General features: G+C 41.9%; 1 protein-coding gene and 1 long non-coding RNA gene across 9 annotated transcripts in view; one reads left to right on the plus strand and one right to left on the minus strand.

Moving 5' to 3' along the window:
- Positions 1–3,114, plus strand: part of ACAT1 (acetyl-CoA acetyltransferase 1) — a 25,062-nt gene extending 21,948 nt beyond the window's left edge. For all 4 annotated transcript variants that reach the window (XM_059179672.1, XM_059179680.1, XM_059179675.1 and 1 more), the window contains 3 exons: positions 409–473; positions 2,249–2,406; positions 2,766–3,114. In XM_059179672.1, the coding sequence (XP_059035655.1) occupies positions 409–473; positions 2,249–2,406; positions 2,766–2,886 (344 nt within the window). In that variant the 3' untranslated portion in view covers positions 2,887–3,114. The remainder of the gene's footprint in view (positions 1–408; positions 474–2,248; positions 2,407–2,765) is intronic.
- The window catches only part of LOC131835340 (uncharacterized), a 15,360-nt gene extending 2,656 nt beyond the window's left edge, over positions 1–12,704 (minus strand). Inside the window, exons 1-5 of one of the 5 annotated variants that reach the window (XR_009355143.1) lie at positions 11,645–12,704; positions 8,914–9,098; positions 5,425–5,639; positions 5,178–5,285; positions 3,463–3,588 (exon numbers count right to left, since the gene is read on the minus strand). This is a non-coding gene — a long non-coding RNA (uncharacterized LOC131835340). Of the gene's footprint in view, positions 1–3,462; positions 3,589–5,138; positions 5,286–5,424; positions 5,640–8,913; positions 9,099–11,644 lie in introns of all 5 variants that reach the window. The other 4 variants (XR_009355142.1, XR_009355149.1, XR_009355145.1 and 1 more) reach the window with 4 other exon arrangements.
- Positions 12,705–13,012: the final 308 nt, after the last annotated feature.

The following is a 13,012-nucleotide window of genomic DNA, read 5'->3' on the forward strand; positions in this document are numbered from 1 at the left end:
CACTCAGGCACCGCCTTGTTTTCAGCTGGGAGCGCGGTTTCCTAACCTCAGCGCTTGCGACATTCTGCAACCAGTAATTCCTTTTCTGGAGGCTGTGCTGCGCGCTGGAGGATGCCCGGTCGCCTCTGCCCCCCCTGGATGCTGCAGGAAGGGGCCTTCTACCCACTGCAGCACCTACATCTTGTCTAGCTAATGCCAGTGTCCCTGGAGGGCAATTCCCCCAGCCCCCTGCTTTGGAAAATCCAAGGCCTAGATGATGGATCTAATTTTATAAAGTCGAGAGTCTTAAAACAGGAACAACTACATTTCCATGTATGATCGGGGTTAGGAAGCTTGCAGTTCCGCACACGATACATAACATATCACTTGTAAAAAAGATTTTAATGACTTTTTTTTTTTTTTTTTAAGCATTTGCTGATGCTGCTGTTGAACCCATTGATTTTCCAGTTGCGCCTGCGTATGCTGTACCCAAGGTGAGAGCCCAGTGCGGAGCAGTCATTACTGCATCATGCCGGCTTCTGCTTAGAGCAGATCTGCGGGGTTGGGTTTTAAATGTTACTCATCTGCGGAAGCCTAGAGATAGATTGGTTTCAAATCTTCCTAATTTTTTTTTTAAAATTTTATTTATTTGAGAGAGAAAGAGCACGAATGGAGGGAGGGGCTGAGGTAGAAGCAGACTCAGACTCCCCCATTGAGTGGGATGCCCGAAATCACTACCTGAGCTGAAGTCAGATGCTTAACTGCCTGAGGCACCAAAAGGCCCCCAGATCTTCCAACTTCTGAAAATAGTCTGAGCAGCCCACCTCAGTGAAACCGACGCAAAGTCAGGAATTATTTTTAGGTAGGATGCTTACTCACACCTGGCGTGGGCCACAGAGTGGGAGGCTGATGTGGCAAAGCAGAGTACTGAAGGTCCTGGGTCTAGAATTCAAAGCAAATAACGCAGTACTAGGAGAGGTCTCCACTCCAAAAGGAAACTGCTGGTTGCTGGTCTTAAGAGTAAAACTAAAAACAAAAAACCTATGTACTCCAGTCACTGTCGCTAAGGGAGGTTGCTACGGGGTCACAGGAAGAGACGGTGCTGAAGGAGCCTGGCAGATTCCAGCAAATACCCCCTTTTGGAAGGAGAGGGCCTCACCCTGGGAGGGGACCTCTGACAGCAACACCCAGAAAGAGCAGAAGTCAGTGAGGACTGTGGGAAGAAAGGATCAGAAATGATGGGGTGGCAGGGTTCAGAGAGGAAGAGAGTAATAGCTTCAGAAAGTGACTGCATCACGCAGGACAGCAAGGCGGAGAAATGGGCCTGGATTCTGAAGGCGAGCTCCAATCCTGACCCCGGCTTGACTGAGGGCCAGGGAAGGGGCCACATGGGTTTTGTCTCATGTTGTGGGAGCTGTACAGCCTGAAACAGAGCCTGCTGCAGGGAGAGAGGAAGGGCGGGGAGGGGAGGTGGGCGGGAACAGTCCCCAGTTACTTTTATTAATTCTCACAACAATTTTTAAATAAAAGGAAAACGGGGTACTTGGGTGGCTCAGCCTCTGGTGGCTCAAGCCTCTGCCTTCGGCTCAGGTCATGGTCTCAGGGTCCTGGTATCGAGCCCCGCATTGGAGGGGGGTGGGTCTCTGCTCAGCAGGGAGCCTGTTCCCCCCCAACCCCTCTCTGCCTACTTGTGACCTGTCAAATAAATAAAATCTTAAAAAAAAAAAAAAAAAAGCCAGCAGCAGAATTTTAGAACCTCTTTTGCATAGCTGACAAACTGCTCAGAATTAAAGACTTGAGATAATTTGCAGTGAGGATATGACAGCTAAGAATGTCTGCGCCCATATAACCGCATAGCAGCTTTTATACAGGAGAAACTAGGAGATGCAGAGAAAAACCACTGTACTAAGAGCAGAAACTAACAGGCCTCTCTCATTTGACAGATAAAGAATCTACAACTGATCAAAGTAGTAAAAAAGATTTTAAGATTATCAAGTTATAACCCCCAAATAGAGAACACATGTTTTTTTCAGGTATCCATAGACTGTTCAAGAAAATCTAATTCTTTCTATTGCCGCATATAATAAATAATGCAAACAGAATTCTTTGCTCACAGTGCAGTGAGATATTAAATGAAAAGGCTCTTCTTCCTCAAAACTAAGAAACTCCGTATTTAAATATCTCTTGCATCACAGGGAACTAGAAACCCAGATTGTAGAATTCCAAAAAAACAATGAAAGTAAGTTTTGACTGTTAAAAAAATTTTTAGGTTCTTAAAGATGCAGGCCTGAAGAAAGAGGATATTACGATGTGGGAAGTGAATGAAGCCTTCAGTTTGGTTGTGCTGGCAAACATTAAAATGTTGGACCTCGATCCCCACAAAGTGAACATCGACGGAGGAGCAGTTTCTCTGGGACATCCCATCGGGTAGGTGAAGTCAGACGAGTCTGTCTAGGCTAATGGCTTCATAATGGCCTTGTAGTTTTGTCTAAATCTTAGCCGCTTCATGCTAATCCTGTTACTCCTGGTTGAACTGGTTTCCTTCCCATCTGTCCTTCGAAGGGTGAACACCATTTCTGATAGGATCTAACACTGAATACAGATCTGCCCCATTTGTTGCCTGAGAGCTAATAGTGTCTTAATATTAAAATCTATGCTTGGGCTTTAAAAAAAAGCTGTAATAGTTCTTAAAACATGTAACAGGCTTTTCAAGAGAACTTGGAATGGGAACTATTTTGATTAGGTATTTAATTTATGAAAGAACACAAATGCTTTCTTCTTCCTAGGATGTCTGGAGCCAGGATTGTCGTTCATATGGTTCATGCCCTGAAGCAAGGAGAGTACGGTCTTGCCAGTATCTGCAATGGAGGAGGAGGGGCGTCTGCCCTGCTGATCCAGAAGCTGTAGGAAGCTCATGTCTGAAACAACCCTCCGGTGCTCGCTTCGGCAGCACATATACGGAAACAACCCTCTGTGGCCAGAAAGGTCTGCTGTAATCAGTATGACTCGCTACCTGGGTTGGCTTATATACGCCCATCTGTTTCATTTTCTATTTTTTTCTAACATTTTTACAATATGATAAGATCAATCCTCAAACCTTTTGAAATTATAAATAAATGTTTTCTTCTGCTTTAAGTCTTTTGTAATCTTTAGTTCAAAGTAGTTGTTAGAAAGCTGTACTACCTGAGACACCAGTGTGTACTTATTAGTAACTTAGAAGTAGATGCTTCCGTTTTACAGAACAAATCATCAGTTACATTCTGAGGCTGGTCAGAGGTCAGGTCAGTGAACGTCAGGTAGACTGACTGAGCTTTATCAGACTCCTGAAAGTGAGAACAGTGTTGCTGGAAACAGGATAGATCCATGTGCTCAGGTCTAGGGGGGACAATTTCTCACAATATTAGCATGCGGGACTGGGGGGTAGCGGGTCAGAAAATCCTGGGGTTTGGCCTGTGGATTACTACAGCAGCAAAGTGCACCCACCTCAGCAGTGGTTTCCGAGAAGCGAAGCTCCTTTCCCAGGTGAGATGCACAGCGGCGGGAGAGCGAAGGGGCAGAAAGGGTCATGCATACACAGTCTCTTGGCAAATGGTTCCTGGGAGTCCTTACCTGAGAAGGAACAAAAAGACAATGCAAGGAAAAAAATACTAAGATTCAGAGGGATAACTTAAAAAAAAAATTACAGTAATCACAGCTAATACTTGTGGCTCATTATGTACTAAGTCCTTTGATTCTCACAAGAACTCAAGAAGGTAGGTACTGTCATTTCCTCTTATGTACAGAAAAGGACACTGAGGCACAGACTAGGCCAACTGTGAGGTCTGGGGGCCTGACTGTGAGGTCAGGAGCAGAGCTGGTCTGGTCCAAGCAGTCCTGTCGCAGCTGTGCTCCGTAAGCCTGAGCCCACCCTGACTCTGACAGGAGAGGGTAAGACGAAGGAAGGAAAGAAAACCCAAGACGTGGTAGAATACTTCAGAGGAGACAAGCAGAATTCACACTGCATCACACCGTCAGTGACATGAGAAAGAAAAAGAGACCACCCATGAGTAAATGGTTTAAAAAAAAAAAAAAAAAACACACAACAAAGTGGAATCCAAGGATTAATTACAATAGAACAACTCTGGAGGCCTTATTTTATTAGCAAAATTAATTAACAGAATCCTAGTAAGATTCCAGAGAGAACATCTAGGTGGAAAAATGGGTAGCCTCAGTCATTTTCTTTGAAAGTACTAGACCGAGGGGCGCCTGGGTGGCTCAGTGGGTTAAGCTGCTGCCTTTGGCTCAGGTCGTGGTCCCAGGGTCCTGGGATCGAGTCCCACATTGGGCTCTCTGCTCAGCAGGGAGCCTGCTTCCCTCTCTCTCTCTCTGCCAGCCTCTCTACCTGTGATCTCTGTCAAATAAATAAATAAAATATTTAAAAAAAAAAGTACTAGACCAACATCTATGTATTTTTAATAGAACAAAGATACTAGGAATCTTAGGTATGTAAGAGCTTAAAAATATGCTCTAGTATTTCCTCCAAAAATGATTTTATTACCAGCACATGGAAAGAATCAAAATTGAGAATTCAAGAATGTAAAACTTTTAATTTTCTTAATTTTTAAATTTAAAAGAACTGGCTGAGGAGGAGGGGAATGTAGTAAAATCAGGGTAAAAAATATATATATATATTTGCTAACTAAAGACAAATGCCAGTAGAATGTAAAATAAGTTCTACAATACATTACTATAGAAGGTAACCATTATTAAGTAAAAAGAGAAGGTTGGTATACATAACAAATTACTAGCAGTCAAGGCAGAAACAGGACAAGAACTCTAATATGAAGGAAAGATCATTCGGGGCGCCTGGGTGGCTCAGTGGGTTAAGCCTCTGCCTTCGGCTTAGGTCATGATCTCAGGGTCCTGGGGTTGAGCTCTCTGCTCAGCAGGGAACCTGCTTCCCCCTCTCTCTCTGCCTGCCTTTCTGTCTGCTTGTGGTCCCTGTCAATTAAATAAAATCTTAAAAAAAAAAAAAAAAAAAAAAGATCATCCAAAATAAAGTTGTAGAGAGCATGAAGACAAAAGAGGAAAAAAATGGTAGTGTCTCTGGAAGACGAGAACTGAGCTCAGATCTAGGCGTGGGCTGTGCTGCCCCGGGGACCCCGGGCCGGCAGACCCACCTCTAACTCTCACTTGAACTCCTGACAAACCACAGGTACCTTCCGGGAAGCAGTTTGCTTGGACGTCTGGTGCCGCCTGAAGGGTGGGTCCCCGCATCACCCGGCTTTGACAGGCAGCAGGGCTTGCTCTCCAGGATTGGAGAGGAACTGTAGCAAAGAAGCCACCATTAGAGGGTGCAGGAGCAACCACGCCTTCCCTGCCCCCCCCACACCCAGCTCCAGCCCAGAGGCTGCTGGCCACAAGGTCTGTCGCTGGCCGTCCCCCTGGAAAGGCTTAACTACATACCTTCGCAGCTGCTGCCCCACGTCCTGCCCACGTCTAGGAGCTCACTGCAGGCCTCGCCTCTGGCGTACTCATGCCTTGTCACACCCTCAAGCCGTGGGAGCCACCGAAAACAAGGCAGCAGAGGCCACCACAGAAGATTAAGAGACAATCAAGACCTCTGCCCAGGCTGGCTGAGGAGGTTCGTCTCCCACACGAGGTCAGGATGTAGAAACCACCTAAGAGAGTTGAGGAAAATGAAGAAACAGAGGGATTTTTTTTTTTCTAAACAAAAGAACAAGACCAAACTTAACCAGACCTTAATGAAACAGACAGAAATGATTTATCTGACAAGTAACAGCCATAAAGATGCTCACTGGGTTGGGAGAACAATATGCAAACAAGGTAAGAATTTCAAAAGAGAAAATATAAAAGTGCCAAAGAGAAATCAGAGTAACTGAACTGAAAACCCGAGTCAGACTGCACCACGTGGAAGCAAGGACCTGAGAGATCAGGACGGCGAGTCTCACGCAATCGGAAGAGGAGACAGATGAAGGGGACTCACAGCACTATCATGACCACATCAAGTGGACAAACCTGCATGACTTGCGGCCCCAGACGGGGAAGACAGGGGCAGAGCACGTACTCAAAGAAATAATGGCTGAACACTTCCGTTAACTTGGGGAAACAAACAGAAATCCAAATCTGTGGAGCCCAGGGGGTTCCAAAAAAGATGAATCCACAACAGCCCCACGTTGAGACATTATAATTAAATTGTCAAAAGCTGAAGCAAAGAAGAGAATCTTAGAAGCAGCAAGAGAAAAAAATGCCTTGTTACCTACAAGGGAAACCCCTTGAGACTAGTGCAGAGTTTTCAGCAGTCCACAGGCCTGAGAAATGCTGAAAGAAAGAAAAAAATGCCAACCAGTACTTTATCCAGCAAAGTTGTTCTTCAGATTTGAATGAGAGTTTTCCAGACAAGCAAGAGCTGAAGGAATTCATCACCATTAGGGTCAGTCTAACAAGAAATGTTAAAGGGACTTCTTCAACCTGAAAGGAAAGGATGCTAATTAGTAACAATGAGACATTTAAAAGTTGGGTCCCTGGTAAAGACAAATACATGGTCAAATTCAGCACACTCTAATGTTATAATGGTGGTGGGCAAATCACTTATAAAATACAAGAATATTAAAAAGTTCAACTACAAAAATTTTTAATGGATATTCAAAGTAAAAATAAACATAAATTGTAACATCAAACCCAGTGTGGTGGGGGAGTGTAAAAGTGTAGTTTTTATGTGTGAAGTTAGTGGTTATAGCTTAAAGTAGATTGTTATAAATATCTTCTATAAGCCTCACGGTAACCACAAAACAAACCTACAGTAGATACACAAAAGATAAAGAGACAGGAAACCAAGGATGCAAACCTGCAAAAATGATCAAATCACAAAGAGCAAGAGATCCAGAGAGAAACAAAGGAATTACAAAACAGCCAGAGAACAATTAACAAAATGGTCATATCTGTGAATAATACCTTTAAATACAAATGAATAAATTCTCCAATCAGAAGACACAGAGTAGCTGAACGGAGAAATAAAGTCTTGACTATATGCTGCCTGCCAGAGGCTCACTTCAGCTTCAAGGACACACAGACTGGAAGGGAAGTGTTGGAAAAAGACATTCCGTGTACGGAGGCCAAAGAAAGCAGGGCAGCTGTATTTTCACTGGACAAAATAGACTTTAAGACAAAAGCTGTTTAAGATAAAAAGAAGGTGGGGGGCAATCCAACAGGAGGTTAAACCATTTGAAATAGATACACACCTAACAGAGGAGCAGAATGCCACAGTAGGAGACTTCAGTGTCCCACTTCAACAACGGACAGATGATCTAGACAAAACCAGTAAGGGAACATTGGACTTGAATAACATGCTGGATCGGATGGACTTAGATATTTACAGAACATCCCATCCAACCTCAGAATACACGTTCATCTCAGAAGCATCTGGAACACCAGCCAAGACTTACGAGAGGTGAGGCCACAAAAGAAATCTAAGTTTAAGGTGATTGAAATCATATCCAGCGATTTTTCTAACAGTGGTATACAACTAGAAATCAATTATAAGAAGGAAAAATTAGAAAATTCACAGACACATGGTGGTTAAAAACATGCCACTGATAATCAACAGGTCAAAGAAATTGAAAGAGAAATACACAAAGTCCTGACGCAGGCGACTGGCTGGTTCAGTCAGCAGAGCAAGTGACAATGGATTTCCAGGTTGTGAGTTTGAGCCCTGTGTTGTGTACAGAGATTACTTACAAATAAAATCTTAAAAAAACGTGGACACAAATGAAAATGGAAGTACAACATACCAGAACTTACAGGATGCAGCAAAAGCAATTCTTTTTTTTCTTTTTTTAAAAGATTTTTATTTATTTATTTGACAGAGATCACAAGTAGACAGAGAGAGAGGGGGAAGCAGGCTCCCCACTGAGCAGAGAGCCCGATGTGGGGCTCGATCCCAGGACCCTGGGACAATGACCTGAGCCAAAAGCAGAGGCTTTAACCACTGAGCCACCCAGGTGCCCCAAAAGCAATTTTAGTAGGGAGGTCCCCAGTGATAAGTGCTCACATTACAAATCAAGGAAGACCTCAAACAATCTCAAATAAACACATCAACTATACCTTGAGGAACTAGAAAAGGAAGAACAAACCAAGCCCTATGTTAGTAAAAGAAGGAAATACTAAAGATCAGAGTAGAAAGAAATGGAAACTAATATGACAATAATACAGACCAACAGAGTTAAGAGCGGATTTTTTTAAAGGCAAAAACAGAAACACCATTAGCTACCCTTACCAAGAAAATAACAGAATTTGCTTTGGCAGCACATATACTAAAATCAGAATAGAAATAAGAGAACTCCAGCAAATAAAGTATAAATGAAGGAGGAGATATTTCACGAATAGCACACAAATACACAGATAATAAGGGACTACACTGAATTACCAACATATTGGAAAACCTAGGAGAAATGGATATATTTCCAGAAACATACAACCTACAAGATGGAATCATGAAGAAGCAGTGTATCTGAACAAACCAATTAATAGTAAGGACACTGAATCAGTAGTCAAAACCCTCACACAGTGAAGTCTAGGACCAGACAGCTTCACTGGTTAATTCTGTCAAACATTTAAACAGAAGAAGAGGGGGCGCCTGGGTGGCTCGGTCGGTTAAGCAACTGCTTTCAGGTGATGATCCCAGGGTCCCGGGATAGAGCCTCACGCTGGGCTCCCTGCTGAGCAGGGAGTCTGTTTCTCCCTTTCCCTCTAACCCTCACTTGTGTGTCCTCACTCTCGCTAGTGCTCTCTCTCAAATAAATTTGAAGAAAAAAAAAAAAAATCTTGGAAAAGAAAAAGAAGCAAGAAGATGGTACACTTCCAAAATCGTTTTATGAGGACAGCAGAACCCGGATACCAAAACTGGACAAAGACACTCTAAGAAGGAAAAATTACCAGCTAATACCCTTGACGAACACAGCTGCAAAGGGCAACTGGGTGGCTTAGTTGGTTAAGTGTCCGCCTTCAGCTCTGGCCACGATCAGTTTCCTGGGATTGGTCCCGCATCAGGCTCCTCGCTCAGCAGGGAATCTGCTTTCTCTCTCTTACTCCCCCTGCTTGTGCTCATGCTCTCACTGTGTCTGTCAAATAAATAAATAAAATCTTAAAAAAAAAAAAAAAAAAAAGGCCTGAACAACGTATTAGCAAACAAAATTCTATAGCACATTAATGTGATACATAATTTAACAAAATGTAAAATTCATAGGATCATCTCTATAGTTGGGACAAAAAGCATTTGACAAAATTGAAAATCTATTCATGATAGTAACTCCCAACATACTGGACACAGAGACAAGGTACCTCGACAAAATGAAGGTCATCCATGACAAGCCCACAGCTAACATACTTTGAATAGCTGTAAAGCTGAAAGTTTTCCCCCTAAGATCAAGAACGAGACAACAATGCCCACTCTCAACAATTAACTGGAAGTCCTAGCCAGAGAATTAGGCAAGTAAAAGAAATAAAAAGCATCCAAATCAGAAAGGAAGTAAAATTGCCTCTACTTACAGATGATACATGATATACAGAACACCATAAAGACTTGACAAAAAAATGTTAACTAATAAATGAATTTGGTAAAGTTAAAGGACATAAGATAAGTATACAAAAGTCAGCTGCATTTATATACACTAACATACTACTAACAGAGACATTAATAATCCCATTTATAATTTTGTCAAAAAAGAATAAAGTAGTAATAAATGTAGTCAGGAAGGCGAAAGATCTGCACATGGATACAAGTAAGATTTTATGGAAGAAACTAAAAAAGAATCAAATGGAAAGATATCCCATGCTGATGGACTGGAAGAATTAATAATAATGTCCATACTACTCTACAGATTCAGTGCTATCCTTATCAAAATTTCAGTGGCATTTTTCACGGAAATAGAATAAACAATCCTAAAAATTTGTATGGAACTACAAAAGACCCTGAATAGCCAAAGCAATTTTGATGGGAATAACAAAGCTGGAGGAAACACACTTTCTGACTTCAGACAAAGCTACAGTAATCACAACAGTACAGTACTGGTATAAAACAGACACAAAGATCAATAGAACAGAGGGCCTAGATATAAATCTATGCAACACATAAGCAATTAGATTAGGGCAAAGGAGCCAAAAATATAAAATTGGGAAAGGAGAATTTCTTCAGCAAATGGTATTGGGAAAACTGGACAGGTACACAGACTCCTATTTTACATCATACACAAAAATTACCTCAAAATGTACTAAGATCTGAAATCATAAAGCTCTAGAAGAATACATAGAAAGTGACCTTCTGGATATAGATCTTGGCAATGTTTTTTTTTTTGAATCTGATACCAAAATCAAAAGCAAATAAATGAGCCTGATTTTATCAAACCTAAAAAGCTTGTGCACAGCCTAAGAACCATCAGTGAAAAGAAAAGACAATGTACGGAAGCGGAAAGAATACTTACAAATTATATTTATATTAATATTATATTATATTTTATATTTACAAATTATCTGATAAGCAGTTAATGTCAAAAAAACCTCACAGAACTCAACAGCAAAAAACCAACTGAACTAAAAACTGGGCAGAGGATAAGAATAGACATTTTTCCAAGGAAGATCTATAAATGACCTACAGGTCTGTGAAACGGTTACTCAAAGTCAGTAGTCATCTGAGAAACGCAAATCAGAACAACGACAAACCACCTCGCACCTATCAGAATGGCCGTCATCAAGGACGAAAGCATCGGCCAAGAGGCAGAGAAGAGAACCCTCGCGCCCGGGGGCTGGGAATGTCCACTGGTGCCCTCATTATGGAAAACAGCATGGAGCGTCCTCAAGAATTCAAGAAGAAAAATCAGAAAAAATATGATCCAGCCCACTTACTTGTGGACACACATATACATGTGTGTATGTGTGTCTGTATACCCCAAGGAAATGAACAGCATACAGGCAAAAGACACGTGTGCTTCCATGTTCACCGCAGCTTCCCCAGCACGACCTACAGCAGCTAAGACACGGGGACGCCTAAGCGGCAGCCGGCGAACAGCCAAGCTAACGAAGCGCGCTAACCGTATGCAGCGGAGGGTTATTCAGCCATAAGACAGACATTCTGCATTTGCAGTACCACAGGTGCAGACAGACATTCTGCATTTGAGTGCATTGTACTTATTGATATAAACCAAAGACAAATATTGCATGATATTACTTATATATGAAATCTATTAAAAAAGAAAAAGCCAAACTCTTAGAAATAGAGAAGGAAAGTAGCTGCTGGGCGATGGGGTCTGGGGAGTGGCCGTGGGAGGCGCAAACAGGGACCTTTTTTTTTTTTTTTTTAAAGATTTTATTTATTTGACAGAGAGAAATCACAAGTAGATGGAGAGGCAGGCAGAGAGAGAGAAAGAGGGAAGCAGGCTCCCTGCTGAGCAGAGAGCCCGATGCGGGCCTCGATCCCAGGACCCTGAGATCATGACCTGAGCCGAAGGCAGCAGCTTAACCCACTGAGCCACCCAGGCGCCCAATAGGAAGCTTTTTAAATTGGTACAAAATTTCAGCTCTAAGATGAAGTTCGAGGGTCTAATGTATCATGTGGTGCCTATGGTTGGCAACACTGTATTACAGAATTGAAACGTGCTGAGAGAGAACTCACACATCCCACATACAGCCAAGAGGAACAGGTGAGGTGCTGGACGGTTCTTCACTTGAGGGGAGGAATCCTTCCACGACCTACTGCAGATCGACTCCTGATGTCCGCTTCAGTTATCTTAACAACTTTAGTCATCAATTTTAACACAATAAAGCTGAAAAAAAAATGCAGTTATGATAGTTAGAGACTATGCCCTGAACACTGATACCAAATCAACTGAAGCAAAAACTATAGCCAAGAGAGTAATAATGGGAAAGTAAAGGTTTATGACAAAAGTGGTAAAGCAAAGTTAGATGGGAAAATGTAAAATACCAAACCTAGTATCTTTATAAACAGAGTATAACAAGATTTACAGAAATATCAACTGATCTTTTTACAAGAATGATAAAAACAAATTAAAAGCAGAAAATAAATTGAAAATTAGCATGCTACTTTATTCTAAGTTATTAAGTTAAACATTAAAAAATAACAAAAAAAAATGAAAGTACTTACCTCATCTTCCAAATTTTGATGTCTTAAAGGTGAAATCAGAACTAAATTCATAGCCTTAATTAAATGCTTACAGGTTTTTTTTTTTTTTTTTTAAGATTTTATTTATTTGACAGAGAGAGAGAGGAGAAGCAGGCTCTCTATTGAGCAGAGAGCCCAATGCAGGGCTCGATTCCAGGACCCTGGGATCATGACCTGAGCTGAAGGCAGAGGCTTAACCCACCTAGCAACCCAGGCGCCCCAAATGCTTACATAGTTTTAAAAGGAAAAAAAGCCACTGCTTCTCAGCCTTTTGGCGAAGATCAAGTGTAAAAGGAAAAAAAGCCAGGTAACCATTCAATTTAAGAAAATTAAACATGGAAAAGAACTCTGAGGAAAAGAGCAAACATTAAGAATAAATGGGCGCCAAGGGGGATGCCTGGGTGGCTCAGTTGGTTAAGCAGCTGCCTTCACTTCGGGTCATGATCCCAGGGTCCTGGGATGGATTCCCACATCAGGCTCCTTTGCTTAGCAGGGAGCCTGCTTCTCCTTGTGCCTCTCTGCCTACCACTCTGACTGCCACTCTGTCTTCCTGTGCTCACTCTCTGACAAATAAATAAATAAAATCTTAAAAAAAAAAAAAAAAAAAAAAAAAAAAAAAAAAAAGAATTGGCACCTGGATGGCTCAGTTGGTTAAGCGACTGCCTTCAGCTCTGGTCATGATCCCGGAGTCCCGGGATCTAGTCCCACATCAGGCTCCCAGCTCCACAGGGAGTCTGCGTCTCCCTCTGACCTCCTTGCTCATGCTCTCTCTCACTGTCTCTCTCTCAAATAAATAAAAATCTTAAAAAAAAAAAAAAGAATAAATGACAAATCAGTCAATCAGAAAGTATAAAATTGTTA

This window comes from Mustela lutreola, chromosome 1 (assembly GCF_030435805.1).
Source record: "Mustela lutreola isolate mMusLut2 chromosome 1, mMusLut2.pri, whole genome shotgun sequence".
Lineage (NCBI taxonomy): Eukaryota > Metazoa > Chordata > Mammalia > Carnivora > Mustelidae > Mustela > Mustela lutreola.